This window comes from Oncorhynchus keta, chromosome 14 (genome assembly GCF_023373465.1).
Source record: "Oncorhynchus keta strain PuntledgeMale-10-30-2019 chromosome 14, Oket_V2, whole genome shotgun sequence".
Taxonomy (NCBI): Eukaryota; Metazoa; Chordata; class Actinopteri; order Salmoniformes; family Salmonidae; genus Oncorhynchus; species Oncorhynchus keta.
This window is the reverse complement of record NC_068434.1, coordinates 14,581,788-14,605,027: the sequence shown is the minus strand read 5'-3', so window position 1 is coordinate 14,605,027 and position 23,240 is coordinate 14,581,788. Positions and strand designations below refer to the sequence as shown.

The 23,240-nt window shown below is 42.9% G+C and overlaps 1 protein-coding gene across 8 annotated transcripts in view; it reads left to right on the top strand.

Moving 5' to 3' along the window:
- The first annotated feature begins 1,239 nt into the window (after window positions 1-1,239).
- rtkna (rhotekin a) overlaps window positions 1,240-23,240 on the top strand; it is a 112,441-nt gene continuing 90,440 nt past the window's right edge. For 2 of the 8 annotated variants that reach the window (XM_052461154.1, XM_052461152.1), the window contains exons 1-2: window positions 1,243-1,718; window positions 5,934-6,011. In XM_052461154.1, the coding sequence (XP_052317114.1) occupies window positions 1,608-1,718; window positions 5,934-6,011 (189 nt within the window). In that variant the 5' untranslated portion in view covers window positions 1,243-1,607. Of the gene's footprint in view, window positions 1,719-5,933; window positions 6,012-23,240 lie in introns of all 8 variants that reach the window. The other 6 variants (XM_052461156.1, XM_052461155.1, XM_052461153.1 and 3 more) reach the window with 6 other exon arrangements.

The following is a 23,240-nucleotide window of genomic DNA, read 5'->3' as shown; positions in this document are numbered from 1 at the left end:
AGCTCGGTACATTCAGCTTGTCAACACCTCTTACATAAACAAGTTGTAATGAAGTCAATATCTCTTCCACATTATACTGATTCTCTGGATTGAGACCATTAGAAGAATGAGGACCGAGTAGCTAATACCAGCGATAAGTCTTCAGAGAGACCTATCCGAGACAGAAAACCTTTGACCTTTCAGATTCCAATCTCAGCAGGCCTAGTAGTCCATATGACTCAGTGCAGGGAGGGTTTCTGATACACATTCCTTGATCTTTATGAGCCATTACAGGTGGTCATAAATTAAACATAGCGCCTTGCTCACCAGCCATTACAGGTGGCCTCTCAACCATGGAACCCAGGCTGGTGCCCCTACGGACATGATCTCTGTCACCCATACCTACCTTACCCACACAGGCAACAACCATTAGCATCACTCCAATAGAACTGATTGCGGTGAGGGGGAAGGGAGTGATGGGAGAGGTAGGCTCCATTAGTTTAGGTATAAAACTTTATATGTCATATTCACTCTCTTCAAGAGCCGTCCATTATATTTTTCAATTATAGTTGATACCCAAAACACACATCCTGCATCCTCATGCTTTCCTGTCTGTCTGTATATGATATGAGCAACACAGTAGAGTCCAGGGCTCTCCAACCCTGTTCCTGGAGAGCTACAGTCCTGTAGGTTTTCCCTCCAACCCTGTTCCTGGAGAGCTACAGTCCTGAAGGTTTTCACTCCAACCCTGTTCCTGGAGAGCTACAGTCCTGTAGCTTTCCACTCCAACCCTGTTCCTGGAGAGCTACAGTCCTGTAGGTTTCCCTCCAACCCTGTTCCTGGAGAGCTACCGTCCTGTAGGTTTTTGATCCAACCCTGCGTAGACACATCTGTCCAGACAGAAAACTATTTGCCCCATCTGGTCCATGACACCTACTTGAATGTACCCCCCCCCCCATCCTACCTGTCCTCTCTTTTGCCTATGAATAATCTGTTACGAGAATCAGTAGCAGCACCAACAGTAGACTGATGTCATTTTTCTACAGTAGCTAGGCTGTACAGTCAATAGGCAGGCAGGTTGTCCCCATTCACTGCCCTAGCAATGCCTAGTGGAGGTGATCTACTTTGTAACTCAACCAGAAGAAACAGGCCTCTGTCATTTCTCGGGTGTTTGTTCAGTTGCAGTCCCTCCCTCCAACCGTACCGTGCCCGGCTCTACACAATCATAGCCTATCAACCAACCAACCAGCAGCAGTACAAAGCCAAATCACTGCCTACACACAGCGCTAAGCGAGACACCGCCCGTAGAGGTCTGAACTGGGATAGTGGAAAAGTTACGTCGCGCACCACAGCGGTGTCACACAATAGTGGGCACACCAGGGAATATATAACAGTCTTGGAAAGATGCTGGAACGGAAGGAGTCTGTAAACGTTAATCTATGAATAGTTTGTTCTTTGCGGTTGAGAAATAATTGTAAGACTGAGTTGACATAATTGTGTCCTTTCGATAAATGTTGCAGTAGCTGCGCACCTGGATGAGCTACATTGAAAAGGATCTTCACACTAGCGCTCTACCAATACGACGTTTCAAACAGCAAGGTCATTTTGATTAGCACCAGAAGTTTGCAATGTTTTGCCGAAATCAAACAACAAGAGCCACGATTGCCCGGGGTTCAGCCCTTGAAATGGAGATACGGCGAGGAAAATTCAGACGAAGTGTTTTGTTGGACACTTTACAGGTAATTGAGGTTCTTCTTTATTGCCACCACGATGCCCTTCTCAGTATGTGGTTTTCGAGGACAAGCGTATGGGATTTTGTTTACTTTCACTGGTCGTTCCGCCATGCATCAAAGCGCAATGATTTCGCCCAGTGGCGTAGCGCAGTTTCGCGGTGCAATCATTTGTTCTTCCATGGGGCACTGAAAAAAATGTGGAGTATTATAGCTAATCTCAGGCTTTTACACATTTTGTCACCTAAAATAAAATGGTGCTGTTTTAGAGCTAAGGGATTCTTTAAAAATGGGACAATCTCAAATTTGTTCCCACAAATATACATTTTGTCCTAATATGAACAACATTTTAAATATATGTATGTATGTATGTATGTATGTATGTATGTATGTATGTATGTATGTATGTATGTATGTATGTATGTATGTATGTATGTATGTATGTATATATATATATATATATATATATATATATGAAGTGTCAAGGTTGAGCGTAAAAGTGATAATTTGAAAAAGTTTCTATAGGCTAGATTTACAATTGTTTGGGAACTTCAAATGTGAATGATACTGACCTGTCATCCGGAGGCCGCACGCTTTCCTGCCGGTCCGTTTTTCAATGATGCCGGGTAGTTGGTTTTATAGTGGAGCTGTGCTTAATATGAGCAGCTGAGAAATAAATATAAGATAACTAATTTCACTCCGGGCATCACCCACTGTTTGGGGAGCATGATCTCACGAAGGGACAGGTAATATTCTGCCCAAACTCTGTATGCCATGGGCTCTCCAACCCTTTTCCTGCAGCTACCATGTGCATCACTTGGGGAAACCAAGTGAAATATGTTCGGGAACTTCGGTAGAAACATGTTTTTTCAATCAAAAGATATTTCACTAAACTACTGACAGCCCCACTAAAAATGAATAAAGGAGAGAGGAGGAGATGGAAACGCACGGTAGGTGAGATATTCTGTGTTGCTAAAAGTAATGTGTCAGCCAATTCATTATGAGCATATAAAAACATGCCCTATTACTAGGTTATTCAAACTCAAATACAAATGAAATATAATTGTAGGCTAACTCTATAAGCCGCCATGCACAACCAATAAACCAACAGCATTGCCTAGGGCTATACTTTCTCTCCCAGGCAAATTGTGGAGCATAGCATCAGGTAACCAGTCCATTCAGTATGAATAATAATGCACACCACACTCAAAGGTGGTTTCTTGAATTTGTTTAATTACGGAGTATAGGCTAGACCAGTCGTGTACCAAAGACATCTTCAATCAGTTTTGTTTTATGTTTTTCTGCCATGTGTAATATGCGGTAGGTTATGTATTGTATAAAGGCACAAACATCATTTTAATTCAGGGTTTTTTTGGGGGGCTTGGGCTCATAAGCCTATGCATAAGCTCTAATATGCATACAGGGTTTTGAATGAATCATCACCTTGTTGTGTTAGACTTTGAAACAACATCCACAACAACCTTATTTTACACTCAGTTTCAACCTGCTGTTGAACTTCTTTCTTCAAATTGATCATCACAGTGAGGTGAGTTTTAAAAGCATGATGTTGTTTTGATAAGTTTTTGATGTAATTTCCTATTGCATTTGCGTTGAAATCAGTGGTTAGAGGGACAATAGATCCCCGAGTACCAGGCCATTAGCGATCTGATGATCTTTAGCAAGTTTGGTAGAACCAACGCATGTCCAGAGTGCATTAAAGTAGATTACTGTGACTCAACGGTCATGTCGAATTTTACTGTGGTCATTACACATGACTGGCGGTAATATGGTCACTGCATTCCTGTAAAGCTTTAAGGGGATCTCATGTTAAATACTGTTGAAGTAATATGGCTACAGGTTCACCTGCCCATTCTTGTGAGAAGTTGCTATAGACCACCAAGTGCTTACAGTCAGTATCTGGATAATATGTGTGAAATGCTTGATAATATATGTGATATCAACAGAGAGATGTGTTTTCTGGGTGACCTAAATATTGACTGGCTTTCATCAAGCTTCAAACTGTAACAAGTGCCTGCAACCATATTCAGGTTATAAGTCAACCTACCCTGTTAGTTACAACCAGCACAGGAATTAAATCATCCGCATGTATTGATCACATATTTACTAATGCTGCAGAATTCTGCTCTAAAGCAGCATCCACATCCATTGGATGTAGTGATCACAATATAGTAGCCATATCTGGGAAAACCAAAGTTCCAAATGCTGGGCCTAATACAATGTATAAGAGGTCATACAATACTCTTTGTAGTGTACATATGTTAAAGATGTAAAGAATAGTTGCTGGTCTGTGGTGTGTAACTAAAAATCAAATCAAATCAAATTGTATTTGTCACATACACATGGTTAGCAGATGTTAATGCGAGTGTAGCGAAATGCTTGTGCTTCTAGTTCCGACAATGCAGTAATAACCAACAAGTAATCTAGCTAACAATTCCAAAACTACTACCTTATAGACACAAGTGTAAGGGGATAAAGAATATGTACATAAAGATATATGAATGAGTGATGGTACAGAGCAGCATAGGCAAGATACAGTAGATGGTACCTGTACTGACCTCGCCTTCTGGATGATAGTGGGGTGAACAGGCAGTGGCTCGGGTGGTTGTTGTCCTTGATGATCTTTATGGCCTTCCTGTGACATCGGGTGGTGTAGGTGTCCTGGAGGGCAGGTAGTGTGCCCCCGGTGATGCATTGTGCAGACCTCACTACCCTCTGGAGAGCCTTACGGTTGTGGGCGGAGCAGTTGCCGTACCATACAGCCCGCCAGGATGCTCTCGATTGTGCATCTGTAGAAGTTTGTGAGTGCTTTTGATGACAAGCTGAATTTCTTCAGCCTCCTGAGGTTGAAGAGGCGCTGCTGCGCCTTTTTCACGATGCTGTCTGTGTGGGTGGACCAATTCAGTTTGTCTGTGATGTGTACGCCGAGGAATTTAAAACTTACTACCCTCTCCACTACTGTTCCATCGATGTGGAGAGGGGGGTGTTCCCTCTGCTGTTTCCTGAAGTCCACAATCATCTCCTTAGTTTTGTTGACGTTGAGTGTGAGGTTATTTTCCTGACACCACACTTCGAAGGCCCTCACCTCCTCCCTGTAGGCCGTCTCGTCGTTGTTGGTAATCAAGCCTACCACTGTTGTGTCGTCCGCAAACTTGATGATTGAGTTGGAGGCGTGCGTGGCCACGCAGTCGTGGGTGAACAGGGAGTACAGGAGAGGGCTCAGAACGCACCCTTGTGGGGCCCCATTGTTGAGGATCAGCGGGGTGGAGATGTTGTTGCCTACCCTCACCAACTGGGGGCGGCCCGTCAGGAAGTCCAGTACCCAGTTGCACAGGGCGGGGTCGAGACCCAGGGTCTCGAGCTTGATGACTAGCTTGGAGGGTACTATGGTGTTAAATGCCGAGCTGTAGTCGATGAACAGCATTCTCACATAGGTATTCCTCTTGTCCAGATGGGTTTGGGCAGTGTGCAGTGTGGTTGAGATTGCATCGTCTGTGGACCTATTTGGGGCGGTAAGCAAATTGGAGTGGGTCTAGGGTGTCAGGTAGGGTGGAGGTGATATGGTCCTTGACTAGTCTCTCAAAGCACTTCATGATGACGGAAGTGAGTGCTACGGGGGGGCGGTAGTCGTTTAGCTCAGTTACCATAGCTTTCTTGGGAAAAGGAACAATGGTGGCCCTCTTGAAGCATGTGGGAACAACAGACTGGGATAGGGATTGATTGAATATGTCCGTAAACACACCAGCCAGCTGGTCTGCGCATGCTCTGAGGGCGCGGCTGGGGATGCCGTCTGGGCCTGCAGCCTTGCGAGGGTTAACACTAGACGCTGCACTTGACGCAGTTATGAAATTACTTATTCCAGTACTAATAAGCGTGCCCCCATTAAGAAAATGACTGTAAAAACGGTTAAATCCCTGTGGATTGATGAGATTTTGGAACATTTTATGCTTGAGAGGGATGAGGAAATAGGAATGGCAAATTACTCTGGCTGCACAGCTGATTGGCAAATGTACTGTAAATTGAGAAATCGTGATTTAAACTGAATAAAAAGAAGAAACTACAATATGAAACAAAGATAAATGACATAGAATGATAGCAAAAAGTTTGTATGCATTGATATGTAGTCTACTTGTGCCTTTAAAAAAAACAAATGTAGTTCTATTCTTGTCTCTTGATGTTCTGTATTGTGTTTTGTGTGGATCCCAGGAAGAGTTGCTGCTGAGTTTGCTAATGGGGACCCTAATAACATACAAAATGACTACATGGAACGCTATTCAACATCAGGTAACTAATGCAAGCAGTAGAATCTGATTTAAAAAATAAACAGATAAAAATACAGCTTATGGAACAGCCGGTACTGTGAAGAGACGCTCAGACACACACATATACATGGTAACACATGGTAACACATGCACTCTATTAGAGGTCGACCGATTAATCGGAATGGCCGATTTAATTAGGGCCGATTTCAAGCTTTCATCACAATCGGTAATCTGCATTTTTGGACACCGATCATGGCCGATTACATTGCACTCCACTTGGCAGGCTGCGAGGCAGGCTGACTACCTGTTATGTGAGTGCAGCAAGGAGCCAAGGTAAGGTGCTAGCTAGCATTAAGCGTATCTTATAAAAAAACAATCCATCTTAACATAATCACTAGTTAACTACACATGGTTAATGATATTACAAGTTTTTCTAGCTTGTCCTGCGTTGCATATAATCGATCCGGTGCCTGTTAATTTATCATTGAATCATACCCTACTTCGCCAAATGGGTGATTTAACAAGCGCATTCGCAATGTGTACCTCACCATAAACATCAACGCCTTTTTAAAAATCAATACACAAGTATATATTTTTAAACCTGCATATTTAGTTAATATTGCCTGCTAACATGAATTTCTTTTAACAAGGGATATTGTGTCACTTCTCTTGCATTCTGTGCAACAGAGTCAGGGTATATGCAGCAGTTTGGGCCGTCTGGCTCGTTGTGAACTGTGAAGACTATTTCTTCCTAACAAAGACTGCCAACTTTGCCAAACGGGATGATTTAACAAAAGCGCATTTGAGAAAAATGCGTAATCGTTGCACAAAAGTACCTAACCATAAACATAAATGCCTTTCTTAAAATCAATACACAGAAGTATATATTTTTAAACCTGCATATTTGGTTAAAATAAATCCAGGTTAGCAGGCACTAATAAATTAGGGAAATTGTGTCACTTCTCTTGCGTTCATTGCATGCAGAGTCAGGGTATATGCAACAGTTTGGGCCACCTGGCTCGTTGCGAACTAATTTGCCAGAATTTTACGTAATTATGACATAACATTGAAGGTTGTGCAATGTAACAGGAATATTTAGACTTATGGATGCCACCCGTTTGATAAAATACGGAACGGTTAGGATTTTCACTGAAAGAATAAACGTTTTATTTGACCATATTAATGACCTAAGGCTCGTATTTCTGTGTGTTTATTATATTATAATTAAGTCTATGATTTGATATTTGATAGAGCAGTCTGACTGAGCGATGGTAGGCAGCAGCAGGCTCGTAAGCATTCATTCAAACAGAACTTTTGTGCGTTTGCCAGCAGCTGTTTATGACTTTAAGCCTATCAACTCCCGAGGTTAGACTGGTGTAACCGATGTGAAATGGCTAGCTAGTTAGCGGGATGCGCGCTAATAGCGTTTCAAACGTCACTCGCTCTGAGACTTGGAGTAGTTGTTCCCCTTGCTCTGCAAGGGCCGCGGCTTTTGTGCAGCGATGGGTAATGATGCTTTTAGGGTGGCTGTTGTCGATGTGTTCCTGGTTCGAGCCCAGTTAGGGGCGAGGAGAGGGACGGAAGCTATACTGTTACACTGGCAATACTAAAGTGCCTATAAGAACATCCAATAGTCAAAGGTATATGAAATACAAATGGTATAGAGAGAAATAGTCCTATAATTCCTATAATAACCTTAACCTAAAACTTCTTACCTGGGAATATTGACGACTCATGTTAAAAGGAACCACCAGCTGTCATATGTTTTCACTTTCTGAGCAAGGCACTTACATGTTAGCTTTTTTACATGGCACATATTGCACTTTTACTTTCTTCTCCAACACTTTGTTTTTACATTATTTAAACCAAATTGAACATGTTTCATTATTTATTTGAGGCTAAATTGATTTGATTTATGTATTATATTAAGTTAAAATAAGTGTTTATTCAGTATTGTTGTAATTGTCATTATTATAAATAAATAAACAAATCGTCCGATTAATCGGTAGCGGCTTTTTTTGGTCCCCCAATAATTGGTATCGGTATCGGCATTGAAAAATCATAATCGGCCGACCTCTATACACATGGATTTTGTATTGTAGAGTAGTGGCCTGAGGTAACACACTTAATGTGTTGTAGGTATGTGGTAGAAGAGTAGTGGCCTGAGGGAACACACTAATGTGTTGTGAAAAGTGTTTTATCATGTCATGTCATTTTTTGGGGTGCATTCGGAAAGTACATTTTGCACATTTTGTTACGTTACAGCCTTATTTTTAAATGTATTAAATATTTTTTCCCCCTCATCAATCTACATATAATACTCCATAATGACAAAGTAAAAACAGGTTTTTAGACATTTTTGCAAATGTATTAAAAATACAAAACTGAAATATAACATTTACATAAGTATTCAGACCCTTTGCTCAGTACTTTGTTGAAGCACCTTTGGTTACAGCCTCAAGTCTTCTTGGGTATGACGCTACAAGCTTGGCACACCTGTATTTGGGGAGTTTCTCCCATTCTTCTCTGCAGATCCTCTGAAGCTCTGTCAGGTTGGATGGGGAGCGTCGCTGCACAGCTATTTTCAAGTCTCTCCAGAGGTGTTCGATCTGGTTCAAGGCCGGGCTCTGGCCACTCAAGGACATTCAGAGACTTCAGAGACCCGAAGCCACTCTAGACGTGACACTTGGAATTCAGGTCAAAGTGTTCAATCTTGGTTTTATCATAAAAAAGAATGTTGTTTCTCATGGTCTGAGAGTCCTTTAGGTGCCTTTTTGGCAAACTCCAAGCAGACTGTCATGTGCCTTTTTACTGAGGAGTGGTTTCCGTCTGACCACTACCATATAGGCCTGATTGGGGGAGTGGTGCAGAGATGGTTGTCCTTCTGGAAGGTTCTCTTATCTCCACAGAGAAACTCTGGAACTCTGTCAGTGACCATCAGGTTCTTGGTCACCTTCCTGACCATGGCCCTTCTCCCCTGATTTCTCTGTATGGACAGGCGGCCAGCTCTAGGAAGAGTGTTGGTGGTTCCAAACTTCTTCAATTTAAGAATGATGGAGGCCACTGTCTTCTTGGGGACCTTCAATGCTGCAGAAATGTGTTGGTACCCTTCCCCAGATCTGTGCCACAACACAATCCTGTCGTCTCGGAGCTCAACGGACGATTCCTTCGACCTCATGGCTTGGTTTTCGCTCTGACAACTGTGAGACCTTATACAGACAGGTGTGTGCCTTTCCAAATCATGTCCAATCAATTAAATTTACCACGGGTGGGCTCCAATCAAGTTGTAGAAACATCTCAAAGATGATCAATGGCAACAGGATTCCTGAGTTGCCACTGATCATCCTGAGTTCAATTTCGAGTCTCATAGCAAAGGGTATGAATACTTCTGTAAAAAAATAAAAATAAATGTTTTATGTATTTGCTAAAATTTCTAAAACCTATTTTCGCTTTGTCATTATGGGGTGTTGTGTGTAGATTCAGGGGTAAAAAAAAATGTTTAGCCTTTTTAGAAAAAGGCTGTAACGTAACAAAATGTGTAAAAAGTGAAGGGGTCTGAATACTTTCCGAATGCACTGTAACTGTCTTAATGTTGCTGTACCCCAGGAAGAGTAGCTACTGCCTTGGCAGCAGCTAATGTGGATCCTTAATAAATACAATACAAGAGAATGTGAATGTAGCAGTGCAGACTGTGAATTCTGAAAGGATACTTTAAAGAATCTTAATTGTGCCATAGTGCAGGGAATGAATCTCTGTCTATCTTGCTGTGCTGTGTTTTTTTTAACAATTCATGTCACAGGAAACCTAATAAATGGCTAGAGAGGAGCACCCCATTATTGTATTGATTCGCTACTTGCCTTGGTTCCCTGAGTGAAGGCTGCTATCCCTCTTTTTTGACCTCCGTAGACCAGATGACATTCTCTCTAGCAAGAAACAATTTCATGTTTCAAGTTTTAATGTCACACGCAGTACAGTGAAATGTCTTTCTTGCAAAACCCAACCATGCAATAATCAATAACCATGTAATACAAGAAAAAGAAAACACAAAAATAAGTCATACGAAGACCATAATAAGTAAGTTAGCATACAATATACAGAGTCCGTTCCAATAGCATATTTACAATGTGCAGGGATACTGATCCAGGTAGATATGAATAGTAAGGTGACTAGGCAACAGGATGTAAGATAAACAGAGGAGCAGCAGCTTGTATGTGAGTGGGAGTAGAGTCAGTATAAATGTATTTGCATGTTATGTGTGAGTGATCAGAAGATGGAGTGAGTGAGTGTGTGTCTAGGGCCCTGTGAGTGTGCACAGAGACAAAAATAAAAAGGTCAATGGGGATACAAGGTTAACTCAGTCTGTGTAGCTATTTTGTGAACTTTTTGTCAGTCTTATTCTTGGGGATGGAAGCTGTTCAAGAGGCTGTTGGTGCCAGACATGATGCACCGGTACCGCCTGCCGTGCGGAAGCAGAGAGGTGGTTGGAGTCTTTAACGATTTTCCAGGCCTGATATAGATGTCCTGGATGGCAGGGAGCTCGGCGCCAGTGATGAACATGGGCTGTCTGCACCACCCTCTGTAGCGCCATGCAATCGAGGGCGGTGCTATTGCCATACCAGGCAGTGATCCAGCCAGTCAAAATGCCGTTGTGCCTTCTTTGCGACTGTGTGTGTGTGTTTGGACCATTTTATGTCTTTAGTGATTTGGACACCGAGGAACTGAGGAAGATGTCGACCTGCTCCACTGCGGCCCGTCGATGTGGATAGGGGCGTGCTCTGCCCCCCGTTTCCTGTAGTTCACGATCAACTCCTTGGTCTTGCTGATGTTGAGGGAGAGGTTGTTGTTCTGGCACCACACTGCCAAGTCACTAAACATCTCCCTGTAGGCTGATTCATTGTCACTGGTGATCAGGCCCACCATCGTTGTGTCGTCAGCAAACTTGATGATGGTGTTGGAGGCGTGCGTGGCCACACAGTCGTGGGTGAACCGAGAGTACAGGAGGGGACTAAGCACACACCCCTGTGGGGCTCCTATGTTAAGGGGCAGCGTGGCGGAGGTGATGTTGCCTACCCTCACCACCTGGGATCAGCCCGTCAGGAAGTCCAGGATCCAGTTGCAGAGGGAGGTGTTCAGAGTCCTAAGCATGGTGACAAACTTGGAGTGGACAGTGGTGTTGAATGCTGTACTAGTTGATGAATGAATGTGTCTGTGCAGATGTGGTTGGACTGCTCATGGCCATCTGATTTTGGAGAGGCATCATGTCGGAAAGTTATTACTAGTGGGTTTAGTTTATTAGGATCCCCATTTGCTACTGCACATGCAGCATCTACTCTTCCTGGAGTCCACATAAAATGCACACAAACATAACGAAGTACAGAACAGTTATAGACAAAAACAAGATATTTCATTAAATTGGAGTATATATTGCAAAGACACCAATACCAATAAAAGATGCCAAAAGCCGGCTATTACCGGCTAACAGAAACTCGGCTAACAGAAACCCTGTCACTTACTGTAGCTCTGCTGTACTGCAGCTTTACTGTATCTCTGCTGTACTGTAGCTCTGCTGTGCTGTAGCTCTGCTGTACTGTAGCTCTGCTGTAGCTCTACTGTACTGTAGCTGTACTGTAGCTCTGCTGTAGCTCTGCTGTACTGTAGCTGTACTGTAGCTCTGCTGTACTGTAGCTCTGCTGTGCTGTAGCTCTGCTGTAGCTCTACTGTACTGTAGCTGTACTGTAGCTCTGCTGTAGCTCTACTGTACTGTAGCTGTACTGTAGCCCTACTGTAGCTGTACTGTAGCTCTGCTGTACTGTAGCTGTGCTGTACTGTATCTGTACTGTAGCTGTGCTGTAGCTCTGCTGTACTGTAGCTGTACTATGCTGTAGCTGTACTGTAGCTCTGCTGTAGCTGTACTATACTGTAGCTGTGCTGTAGCTGTACTGTAGCTCTGCTGTACTGTAGCTCTGCTGTACTGTAGCTGTACTATACTGTATCTGTACTGTATCTGTGATGTAGCTCTGCTGTACTGTAGCTGTAGCTCTGCTGTACTGTAGCTGTACTATATTGTAGCTGTACTGTAGCTCTGATGTAGCTGTACTGTACTGTAGCTGTAGCTGTTCTGTACTGTAGCTCTGCTGTAGCTCTGCTGTGCTGTAGCTGTACTGTACGGTATCTGTACTGTAGCTCTGATGTAGCTGTACTGTAGCTGTACTGTATCTGTACTGTAGCTGTAGCTGTACTGTACTGCATCTGTACTGTAGCTTTGCTGTATCTGTGCTGTAGCTCTACTGTGCTGTACTGTAGCTCTACTGTGCTGTGCTGTAGCTCTACTGTGCTGTACTGTAGCTGTACTATAGCTCTGCTGTACTGTAGCTGTACTGTAGCTCTACTATACTGTAGCTGTACTGTAGCTGTACTATACTGTAGCTGTACTGTAGCTCTGCTGTAGCTGTGCTGTAATGTGCTGTACTGTAGCTGTACTGTAGCTCTGCTGTACTGTAGCTGTGTTGTAGCTCTGCTGTACTGTAGCTGTACTGTAGCTGTACTGTAGCTGTGCTGTAGCTCTGCTGTACTGTAGCTGTACTATACTGTAGCTGTACTGTAGCTGTACTATACTGTAGCTGTACTGTAGCTGTACTATACTGTAGCTGTACTATACTGTAGCTGTACTATACTGTAGCTGTACTGTAGCTCTGCTGTACTGTAGCTGTACTATACTGTAGCTGTACTGTAGCTGTACTATACTGTGTATCTGTACTGTAGCTGTGCTGTAGCTCTGCTGTACTATACTGTAGCTGTACTGTAGTGTAGCTGTAGCTGTACTATACTGTAGCTGTACTATACTGTAGCTCTGCTGTAGCTGTGCTGTAATGTGCTGTATTGTAGCTGTACTATGCTGTAGCTGTACTATACTGTCGCTCTTACTGTAGCTATGCTGTACTGTAGCTGTATGTAGCTGTACTATACTGTCACTCTTACTGTAGCTCTGCTGTACTGTAGCTGTACTGTAGCTGTACTATGTTGTAGCTGTACTACACTGTCGCTGTACTGTAGCTCTGCTGTACTGTAGCTGTACTATACTGTAGCTGTACTGTAGCTGTGATGTAGCTCTGCTGTACTGTACTGTAGCTCTGCTGTACTGTAGCTGTACTATACTGTAGCTGTACTATACTGTAGCTGTACTGTACTGTAGCTGTACTGTTCTGTACTGTAGCTCTGCTGTAGCTCTGCTGTGCTGTACTATACTGTAGCTGTACTACTATGTAGCTGTACTGTAGCTGTAGCTGTACTGTATCTGTACTGTAGCTGTAGCTGTAGTACTGCATCTGTAGTAGCTTTGCTGTATCTGTGCTGTAGCTCTACTGTGCTGTACTGTAGCTCTACTGTGCTGTGCTGTAGCTGTGCTGTACTGTAGCTGTACTATAGCTCTGCTGTAATGTAGCTGTACTGTAGCTCTGCTAGCTGTACTATACTGTAGCTGTACTATACTGTAGCTGTACTGTAGCTCTGCTGTAGCTGTGCTGTAATGTGCTGTACTGTAGCTGTGCTGTAGCTCTGCTCTATGTAGCTGTACTGTAGCTGTGCTGTATACTGTAGCTGTACTATACTGTAGCTGTACTGTAGCTGTACTGTAGCTGTACTGTAGCTGTACTGTAGCTGTACTATACTGTAGCTGTACTATACTGTCTGTACTGTACTGTAGCTGTACTATACTTTAGCTGTACTATACTGTAGCTGTACTGTAGCTCTGCTGTACTATACTGTAGCTGTACTATACTGTAGCTGTACTATACTGTAGCTGTACTGTAGCTGTACTATACTGTAGCTGTACTGTATCTGTACTGTAGCTGTACTATGCTGTAGCTGTACTATACTGTAGCTGTACTATACTGTAGCTCTGCTGTAGCTCTGCTGTAGCTGTGCTGTAATGTACTATGCTGTAGCTGTACTATACTGTCGCTCTGCTGTACTGTAGCTGTACTGTAGCTGTACTATACTGTCACTCTTACTGTAGCTCTGTTGTACTGTAGCTGTACTGTAGCTGTACTATGTTGTAGCTGTACTATACTGTAGCTGTACTATACTGTCACTGTACTGTAGCTCTGCTGTACTGTAGCTGTGCTGTAGCTCTGTTGTACTGTAGCTGTACTGTAGCTGTAATATACTGCATCTGTACTGTAGCTCTGCTGTAATGTGCTGTACTGTAGCTCTGCTGTACTGTAGCTGTAGCTGTGCTGTACTCTAGCTCTGCTGTACTGTAGCTGTAGCTGTACTGTAGCTGTAGCGGTGCTGTACTGTAGCTGTAACTATGCTGTACTGTAGCTCTGCTGAGCTGTACTGTAGCTGTGCTGTACTGTAGCTGTGCTGTAGCTGTGCTGTAGCTGTACTATACTGTAGCTGTACTATACTGTAGCTGTACTGTAGCTGTAGCTGTGCTGTAATGTGGCTGTACTGTACTGTAGCTGTACTGTAGCTGTGCTGTACTGTAGCTGTACTATAGCTCTGCTGTACTGTAGCTGTACTGTAGCTCTGCTGTAGCTGTACTATACTGTAGCTGTACTATACTGTAGCTGTACTGTAGCTCTGCTGTAGCTGTGCTGTAATGTGCTGTACTGTAGCTGTGCTGTAGCTCTGCTCTACTGTAGCTGTACTGTAGCTGTGCTGTAGCTCTGCTGTTCTGTGTACTGTAGCTGTGCTGTAGCTGTACTGTAGCTGTACTATACTGTAGCTGTACTGTAGCTGTACTGCTGTAGCTGTACTATACTGTAGCTGTACTGTAGCTCTGCTGTACTGTAGCTGTAGCTTTAGCTGTACTATACTGTAGCTGTACTGTAGCTCTGCTGTACTGTAGCTGTACTATACTGTAGCTGTACTGTAGCTGTACTATACTGTGCTGTACTGTAGCTGTATACTCTGTATCTGTACTGTAGCTGTGCTGTAGCTCTGCTGTACTATACTGTAGCTGTACTGTAGCTGTTGCTGTAGCTGTACTATACTGTAGCTGTACTATACTGTAGCTCTGCTGTAGCTCTGCTGTAGCTGTGCTGTAATGTACTATGCTGTAGCTGTACTATACTGTCGCTCTGCTGTACTGTAGCTGTACTGTAGCTGTACTGTAGCTGTACTGTAGCTGTACTGTAGCTGTACTATGCTGTAGCTGTACTATACTGTCACTCTTACTGTAGCTCTGTTGTACTGTAGCTGTACTGTAGCTGTACTATGTTGTAGCTGTACTATACTGTAGCTGTACTATACTGTCACTGTACTGTAGCTCTGCTGTACTGTAGCTGTGCTGTAGCTCTGTTGTACTGTAGCTGTCCTATACTGTAGCTGTAATATACTGCAGCTGTAATGTGCTCTGCTGTAATGTGCTGTACTGTAGCTCTGCTGTAAAATGTACTCTAACTCTGCTGTACTGTTTGTACTGTGCTTAGCGGTGCTGTACTGTAGCTGAATATGCTGTACTGTAGCTCTGCTGAGCTGTACTGTTGTGCTGTATGAGCATGCTAAGCTGTTGTAGCTGTAGCTGTGCTTGCTGTATGTGCTGTTGTTGTTTACTGTAGCTGTTCTGCTGTCTTTAGCTTTAGCTCTGCTCTGCTGTACTGTAGCTCTGACTGTAGCAACCTGCTGTGCTGTACTGTAGCTGTACAGCTCTGCTGTACTGTACTGTAGCTCTGCTGTCTGGATAAGCGTCTGCTAAATGACTTAAATGTAAATGTAAATGTCTGTAGCTTTGCTGTGCTGTCTGCTGTACTGTAGCTTCTATAGCTCTGCTCTGCTGTACTGTAGCTCTGCTGTGCTGTACTGTAGCTGTATGTAGCTCTGCTGTGCTGTACTGATTAATGTGGGTTGTACTGTAGCTCTGCTGTGCTGTTCTGCTGTGCTGTATGATCTGTGTAATGTACTGTAGCTGTATGTAGGTTTCAGCCATTGTGTTCTGTGCTTAATGATGTTAGATAATACAGGTTTCAGCCATTGTGTTCCATGTTAATGATGTTCTGATAATACAGGTTTCAGCTTTGCTGTATTGTGTTTCATGTTAATGATGTTAGAATAAATCAGGTTTAGGCCCTTTTCTCTTCCATGTTAATGATCATACTTATGGGCAATTCTAGTGTTATGGATGAGACTGAATTGACAAACAAAGTTTTGATGTGTCTGTGAGTGTGTATATAGAACAGGTTTCAAAATGCCAAATGTGTTTCATGTTAATGTTTTGCATGTTAGATAATACAGGTTTCATTGCCCATTTTGTTGATGAGCATGCTAATGATGTTAGATAATTTTGTTTTTCAGTTTGTCATTTAGTCCATTGTGTTCCATGTTAATGATGTTAGATAATGTAGGTTTCAGCCATTGTGTTCCATTTGAATGATGTTAGATAATGTAGGTTTCAGCCATTGTGTTCCATGTTAATGATGTTAGATAATGTAGGTTTCAGCCATTGTGTTCCATGTTAATGATGTTAGATAATGTAGGTTTCAGCCATTGTGTTCCATGTTAATGATGTTAGATAATGTAGGTTTCAGCCATTGTGGGCCATTTGAATGATGTTAGATAATGTGTGTTTCAGCCATTGTGTTCCATGTTATTGATACCCTGGAATACCTGAGAGTTTCTCACAGCCAATTCCTTCCCTGTGGGACTTCAGTGCCCCCATTAGATCTCAATGCTCCGACACAGCCAGTGGCATATCAATGAAGCAGGCCATGGTGTTGTGAAAGAACCCCTTTCACCCTGTGAAGCCCAATACAGGCTCTGTGTGGGGTTTCCATTAGCCGGTAATAGCCGGCTTTTGGTTGACTTAAATGTATAGAAAAGCTGATAAATAAAATTAGCACATGTTAGTTATTGCATATCAGATCTCCCCTCTTTCTAAATTCCGCTCTCATGTGCTTGTGCTTTAGATGGTGTTTTTCCACTAAATGCATTATGGAACAAACATTTGCACGTAGCCTACTGCCTTGTGCGCATTGCTGCGCTTATGTGAACAAAAATAGTTTAGCAACATTTTAAGATAAATGTTCTGATCTGTGGCATCAGACTCATTTGCTTTAAAAAATATATATTATGTAGCCTACAGCCTACTGGTTGTATGAATTTGGGATCTATCATCCCACAACTGTCCCAGAGTCTGTTTGTTATAGGCTATTTCTTTCTCGACAAGCTGACCAATAGAATAGGTCAACTTTTCTACTGTAGGGATAGTAGTTTGACATAGGCTAGTCATTTTTTTCTGTTCGTTTTCTGTTCTCAACTTCACTAGCCACTTTAACTATGCCACTTTGTTTACTTTGTCTACATACTCATCTCATATGTATATACTGTACTCGATACCATCTACTGTATGCTGCCCTGTACCATCACTCATTCATATATCCTTATGTACATATTCTTTATCCCCTTACACTGTGTATAAGACAGTAGTTTTGGAATTGTTAGTTAGATTACTTGTTGGTTATCACTGCATTGTCGGAACTAGAAGCACAAGCATTTCGCTACACTCGCATTAACATCTGCTAACCATGTGTATGTGACAAATAAAATTTGATTTGATTTGAACTTGTTGGCTGAGGAAAAGTAAACGTGGACAGTTATTTTAATATCGTCAAATTGCTCATCAGAATTAGGAAAGAAAGACTGCACATCGTTGCACCCTTGACTTGCATGTTCTGTTAATATGAATTATCTTAATCTATTTGTGATTTCTGTCATTCTGAGCACCGTGTTGAACGCCCTAATGGGTTATGAACCCAATGCGTATGGGTCCGATACACTTAAATGCTGCAGGTCAAATGTCCTGAGCCACATTTTCCAGAACAGAAACTCATGTGTGTGTCTTTGTTTGTTCCACCACTCTTGCCAGGCTGGGCAGAGGTTCCGAGTTTTATTGTTTATTTTTTTATAGGTAGGCCTGAAGAATTTTAGGTAAAATAACCCTATCAAAACGGAAAGCTACTTGAGAGGTAATACAGTATGTCAGGTCTATTGGGTAAAAATCAATGATAGCCTATTGTATAGGTAATAGAACAAAAATGAACTAAACTTTTAAGAGATCAGATTTTTTTGTTTGTATATACTGAATAAAAGTATAACCACAATATGTGAAGTGTTGGTTCCATGTTTCATGAGCTGAAATAGAAGATCCCAGAAATGTTCCATACCAACAAAAACCTTATTTCTCTCAAAATGTTGTGCACAAATTTGTTTACATCCCTGTTAGTGAACATTTCTCCTTTGCCAAGAAAATCCGTCCACCTGACGGGTGTGGCATATCAAGAAGCTGATTAAACAGCATGATCATTACACAGGTGCACCTCCCGAGTGGGTGGGCCCGGCTCCCCAGTGGTAGGGCCTATGTTCTCCCAGACCCACCCATGGCTGAGCTTCTGCCCGTTGTGAAATCCATCGATTAGGGCCAAATGAATGTATTTAAATTGAATGATTTCCTTATTTGAACTGTAACTCAGTAAAATCATGGATATATTTGCATGTTGCGTTTTTAACTGTTTTGTTCAGTATAAATAGTTTGCCACAATGGCACACAGTTAGCTAGCTACCCACCTCATTCCTTTCTGTTTGCATCATGTTTTCTGGATACGCCTCTTTTAGAAATCCACCAAATTAAAATTTGTTTGTATTTTTTTAAAATATATATATATTTTTTTGGGGGGGGGGAATCAAACCAGTTGCAAAGAAAAAGCCATATCTCAGACTGGCCAATAAAAATAAAAGATTCAGATGGGCAAAAGAACACAGACACAGGACAGAGGAACTCTGTCTAGAAGGCCAGCATCCCGGAGTCGCTTCTTCACTGTTGATGTTGAGACTGGTGTTTTGCGGCTACTATTTAATGAAGCTCCCTGTTAAGGACTTGTGAGGTGTCTGTTTCTCAAACTAGACACTCTAATGTACTTGTCCTCTTGCTCAGTTGTGCATTGGGGCCTCCCACTGCTCTTTCTATTCTGGTTAGGGCCAGTTTGCCCTTTTCGATGAAGGTAGTAGTACAAAGCGTTGTACGAGATCTTCAGTTTCTTGGCAATTTCTCACATGGAATAGCCTTCATTTCTCGGAGCAATAATAGACTGATGAGTTTCAGAAGAAAGTTCTTCGTTTCTGGCCATTTTGAGCCTGTAATCGAACTCACAAATGCTGATGCTCCAGATACTTAACTAGTCTAAAGAAGGCCAGTTTTATTGCTTCTTTAATCAGGACACAGTTTTCAACTGTGCTAATCCAGATACTTAACTAGTCTAAAGAAGGCCCGTTTTATTGCTTCTTTAATCAGGACACAGTTTTCAACTGTGCTAACATAATTGCAGAAGGGTTTTCTAATGATCAATTAACCTTTTAAAATGATAAACTTGGATTAGCTAACACAACGTGCCATTAGACCACATGAGTGATGGTTGCTGATAATGGGCCTCTGTACGCCTATGTAGATATTCCATAAAATATCTGCCGTTTCCAGCTACAATAGTCATGCACAACATTAACAATGTCTACACTGTATTTCTGATCAATTTGATGTTATTTTAATGGACAAAAGAATGTGCTTTTTTTTTTCAAAAACTAAAATACATTTCTAAGTGACCCCAAACATTTGAACGGTTGTGTGGTGTGTTTGTGTGTATATATATATTTATATATATGACCAGTCAAAAGTTTGGACACACCTACTTATTCCCGGGTTTTTCTTTATTTTTATTATTTTCTACATTGTAGAATAATAGTGAAGACATCAACATGATGAAATAACACACATATGGAGTCATGTAGTAACCAAAAAAGTGTTCAACAAACAAAAATATATTTTATATTTGAGATTCTTCAAAGTAGCCACCCTTTGCCTTGATAGCAGCTTTGCACACTTGACAATTGGCCCAGCTTCGTCCGGGTTAGGGGAAGGTTTGGCCGGCTGGGATGTCCTTGTCCCATCGCGCTCTAGAGCCTCCTTGTGGCAGGCCGGGCTCATGCATGCTGACTTCGGTCACTAGCTGCACAGTGTTTCCTCCAACACATTGTCGCGGCTGGCTTCCGGGTTAAACGAGCAGTGTGTCAAGAAGCAGTGCAGGTTGGCGGGATCGTGTTTCAGAGGACGCATGGCTCTCGATCTTCGCCTCTCCAGAGTCCATACAGGAATTGCAGCGATGGGATGAGACTGTAACTACCAATTTGGATATCACAAAATTAGGGAGAATTAAAAATATATACTGTATATAGAATTGCTGTGGACTTGGTTTGAACCCACTCACTCTGAGAACTCTTGCATATATGTATTTCTTTCCACCTGTGAGTGTTCCTGGAAGGGTGTGTCCACATCTGCTACTGTAGTTCCAGTATAGTAGTATTCCTGTGGGTCTTCCTGGTTACTCTGTCTCTGGGGTTCATGATGGATGGATCTCCATCTGACTACCAGACCCTGAGACTACTGCTGAATCAACACGTATGGCAGCCTGTCTGTTTTTCTGTGTGTGTGTGTGTGTGTGTGTGTGTGTGTGTGTGTGTGTGTGTGTGTGTGTGTGTGTGTGTGTGTGTGTGTGTGTGTGCGTGCGTGCGTGCGTGCGTGCACGCATAGTATACTCCCTTCTGTCCAGCTCCTCTGCTTCACTCTCTTTGGGAGTTGGCATCTGCCTTTTCAATTGCCCCACACAAAACACTAAACTCACTGCAAACTATTCTGTCCATGCTGTTTTGCTGCCACAGAGAGACACCCATGTGTAACAGTATAATTTTAAACCGTCCCCTCGCCCATACCCGGGCGCGAACCAGGGACCTTCTGCGCACAACGACAACAGTCACCCTCGAAGCATCGTTACCCATCGCTCCACAAAAGCCACGGCCCTTGCAGAGCAAGGGGAACTAGTACTTCAAGGTCTCAGAGCAAGTGACGTAACCGATTGAAACGCTATTTAGCGCACACCGCTAACTAAGCTAGCCGTTTCACATCCGTTACACATGTATGGATAGTGTGAGTGATAGAGAGAGAAATGGAACGCTAAGAGTTAAAACTCGACCCTACAATGTAATTTCTGACACTACCCACCCAACCACCATGGCCACCAGCAGCTAAACTTTGGTTTAGGAAGTGGTTGGATCATGTGATGTTGTGATGGAGACACCCACACCCAGCTCTCTGCACACTCTCTCCCAGTCCCTTGCAGCAACCCACTCTCTCCCAGTCCATTGCAGCAACCCACTCTCTCCCAGTCCCTGGTGGCCGCCCACTCTCTCCCAGTCCCAGCTCTTCACCCACTCTCTCCCACTCCCAGCTCTTCACCCACTCTCTCCCAGTCCCAGCTCTTCACCCAATCTCTCCCAGTCCCTGGCGGCCGCCCACTCTTTCCCAATCCCAGCTCTCCACCCACTCTCTCCCAGTCCAGTTAGCCTCCGGGAGCATGTGGCAGGGCCTGTGGAGCAGAGCACCATGGGCGTCGTTCCAATACTTACAAAATGCACCCTGCCTTCCTGGAGGTTATAAATGATCTAGAAATGATTGGATGAGTGAGAGCAAGGTTACCAACCTATTGCTTTCACCAATCCTACATTGTCCAATCAGTGGGAATGTCAAGGCAGGGAGGACCCATCCCTCTTTGATCTGTACCAGTTCAGTCCGGCTGGGCCTATGATGCTGTGGAGCTGGTGCAAAACAACTTAAATTACCAGGGATGTAGTTTATTCCCAGCTTTGTGGTGTAGAAGTTATTTTGCTGGAGTCATTTACGAGTTGTGTGACTGCTTGTAATCTATCTGCAAGATTCAATGCTCCAGAAGTTTTGTTGAGACCTGGCGCATACCTGCACTGTTCTCAGACATGCACTATTTCGGGCATGAGAGCACTGTTAAAATGTTTAATGTGGTTTGGCAGAGATTGCATGACTATAAACCACCAATGTGTTTTTCCAGATGATTTATTTAAACCTGTCTGTGCATAAGCATACAGGCTTAGAGACAGGCCCTATATCCTATATGGATATAGGGCCATCTCAATTCAATATGCTTTAATGGCATGAATGACAAGGTTAATCAATGTTGGCAAAGCGTAGTGATATACAAAAATTATGAAGACAATAATAAAAATAGTAGCTATAAAATATATATACACAAAAAAATATTCAGACACCTTCAAGTTTTTTAAAATGTTGTTACATTACAGCCTTATTCTAAAATTGATTAAATGTTTTTTTTTCCTTCTTCAATCTACACACAATACCCCATAAGGTCAAAGATAAACCGTTTTGTAGAACATTTTGCAAATGTGTTAAAAATAAATAATGGATACCTTATTTACATAAGTTCAGACACTTTGCTGTGAGACTCAATTTAGCTCAGGTGCATCCTGTTTCCATTGATCATCTTTGAGATGTTTCTACAACTTGAAGTCCACCTGTGGTAAATTACATTGATTGTACATGATTTGGAAAGGCACACACCTGTCTATATAAAGTCCCACAGTTGACTTGTCTGTAGAGCTCAGAGACAGGATTGAGAATACGGCAGATAGAGTGGGAGGATCGTCACACACATATCTGGGGAAGGGTACCAATAATGTAGGTTTTGCAGCATTTGAAGGTCCCCAAGAACAGAGTGGCCTCCATCATTCTTAAATGGAAGAAGTTTGGAACCACCAAGACTCTTCTTAGAGCTGGCCGCCCAGCCAAACTGAGCAATCTGGGGAGGAGGGCCTTGGTCACTCTGACAGAGCTCCAGAGTTCCTCTGTGGAGATGGGAGAACCTTTCAGAAGGACAACCATCTCCGCAGCACTCCACCAATCAGGCCTTTATGGTAGAGTGGCCAGACGGAAGCCACTCCTCAGTAAAAGGTGCCAAAAAGGCATCTAAAGGACTCTCAGATCTTAAGAAACAAGATCCTCTGGTCTGATGAAACCAAGATTGAACTCTTTGGCCTGAATGCCAAGCGTCACGCCTGGAGGAAACCTGGCACCATCCCTACGGTGAAGCATGTTGGTGGCAGCATCATGCTGTGGGGATGTTTTTTCAGTGGCAGGGACTGGGAGACTTGTCATGATCGAGGGGAAATATGAACTGAGCAAAGTACAGAGAGATCCTTGATGGAAACCTGCCCCAGAGTGCTCAGGACCTCAGATGGGGGCAAAGGTTCACCTTCCAACAGGACAACAACCCTAAGCACACAGCCAAGACAACACAGGAGTGGCTTTGGGACAAGTCTCTGAAATATCCTTGAGTGGCCCAGCCAGAGCCCGGACTTGAACCTGATCAAACATCTATGG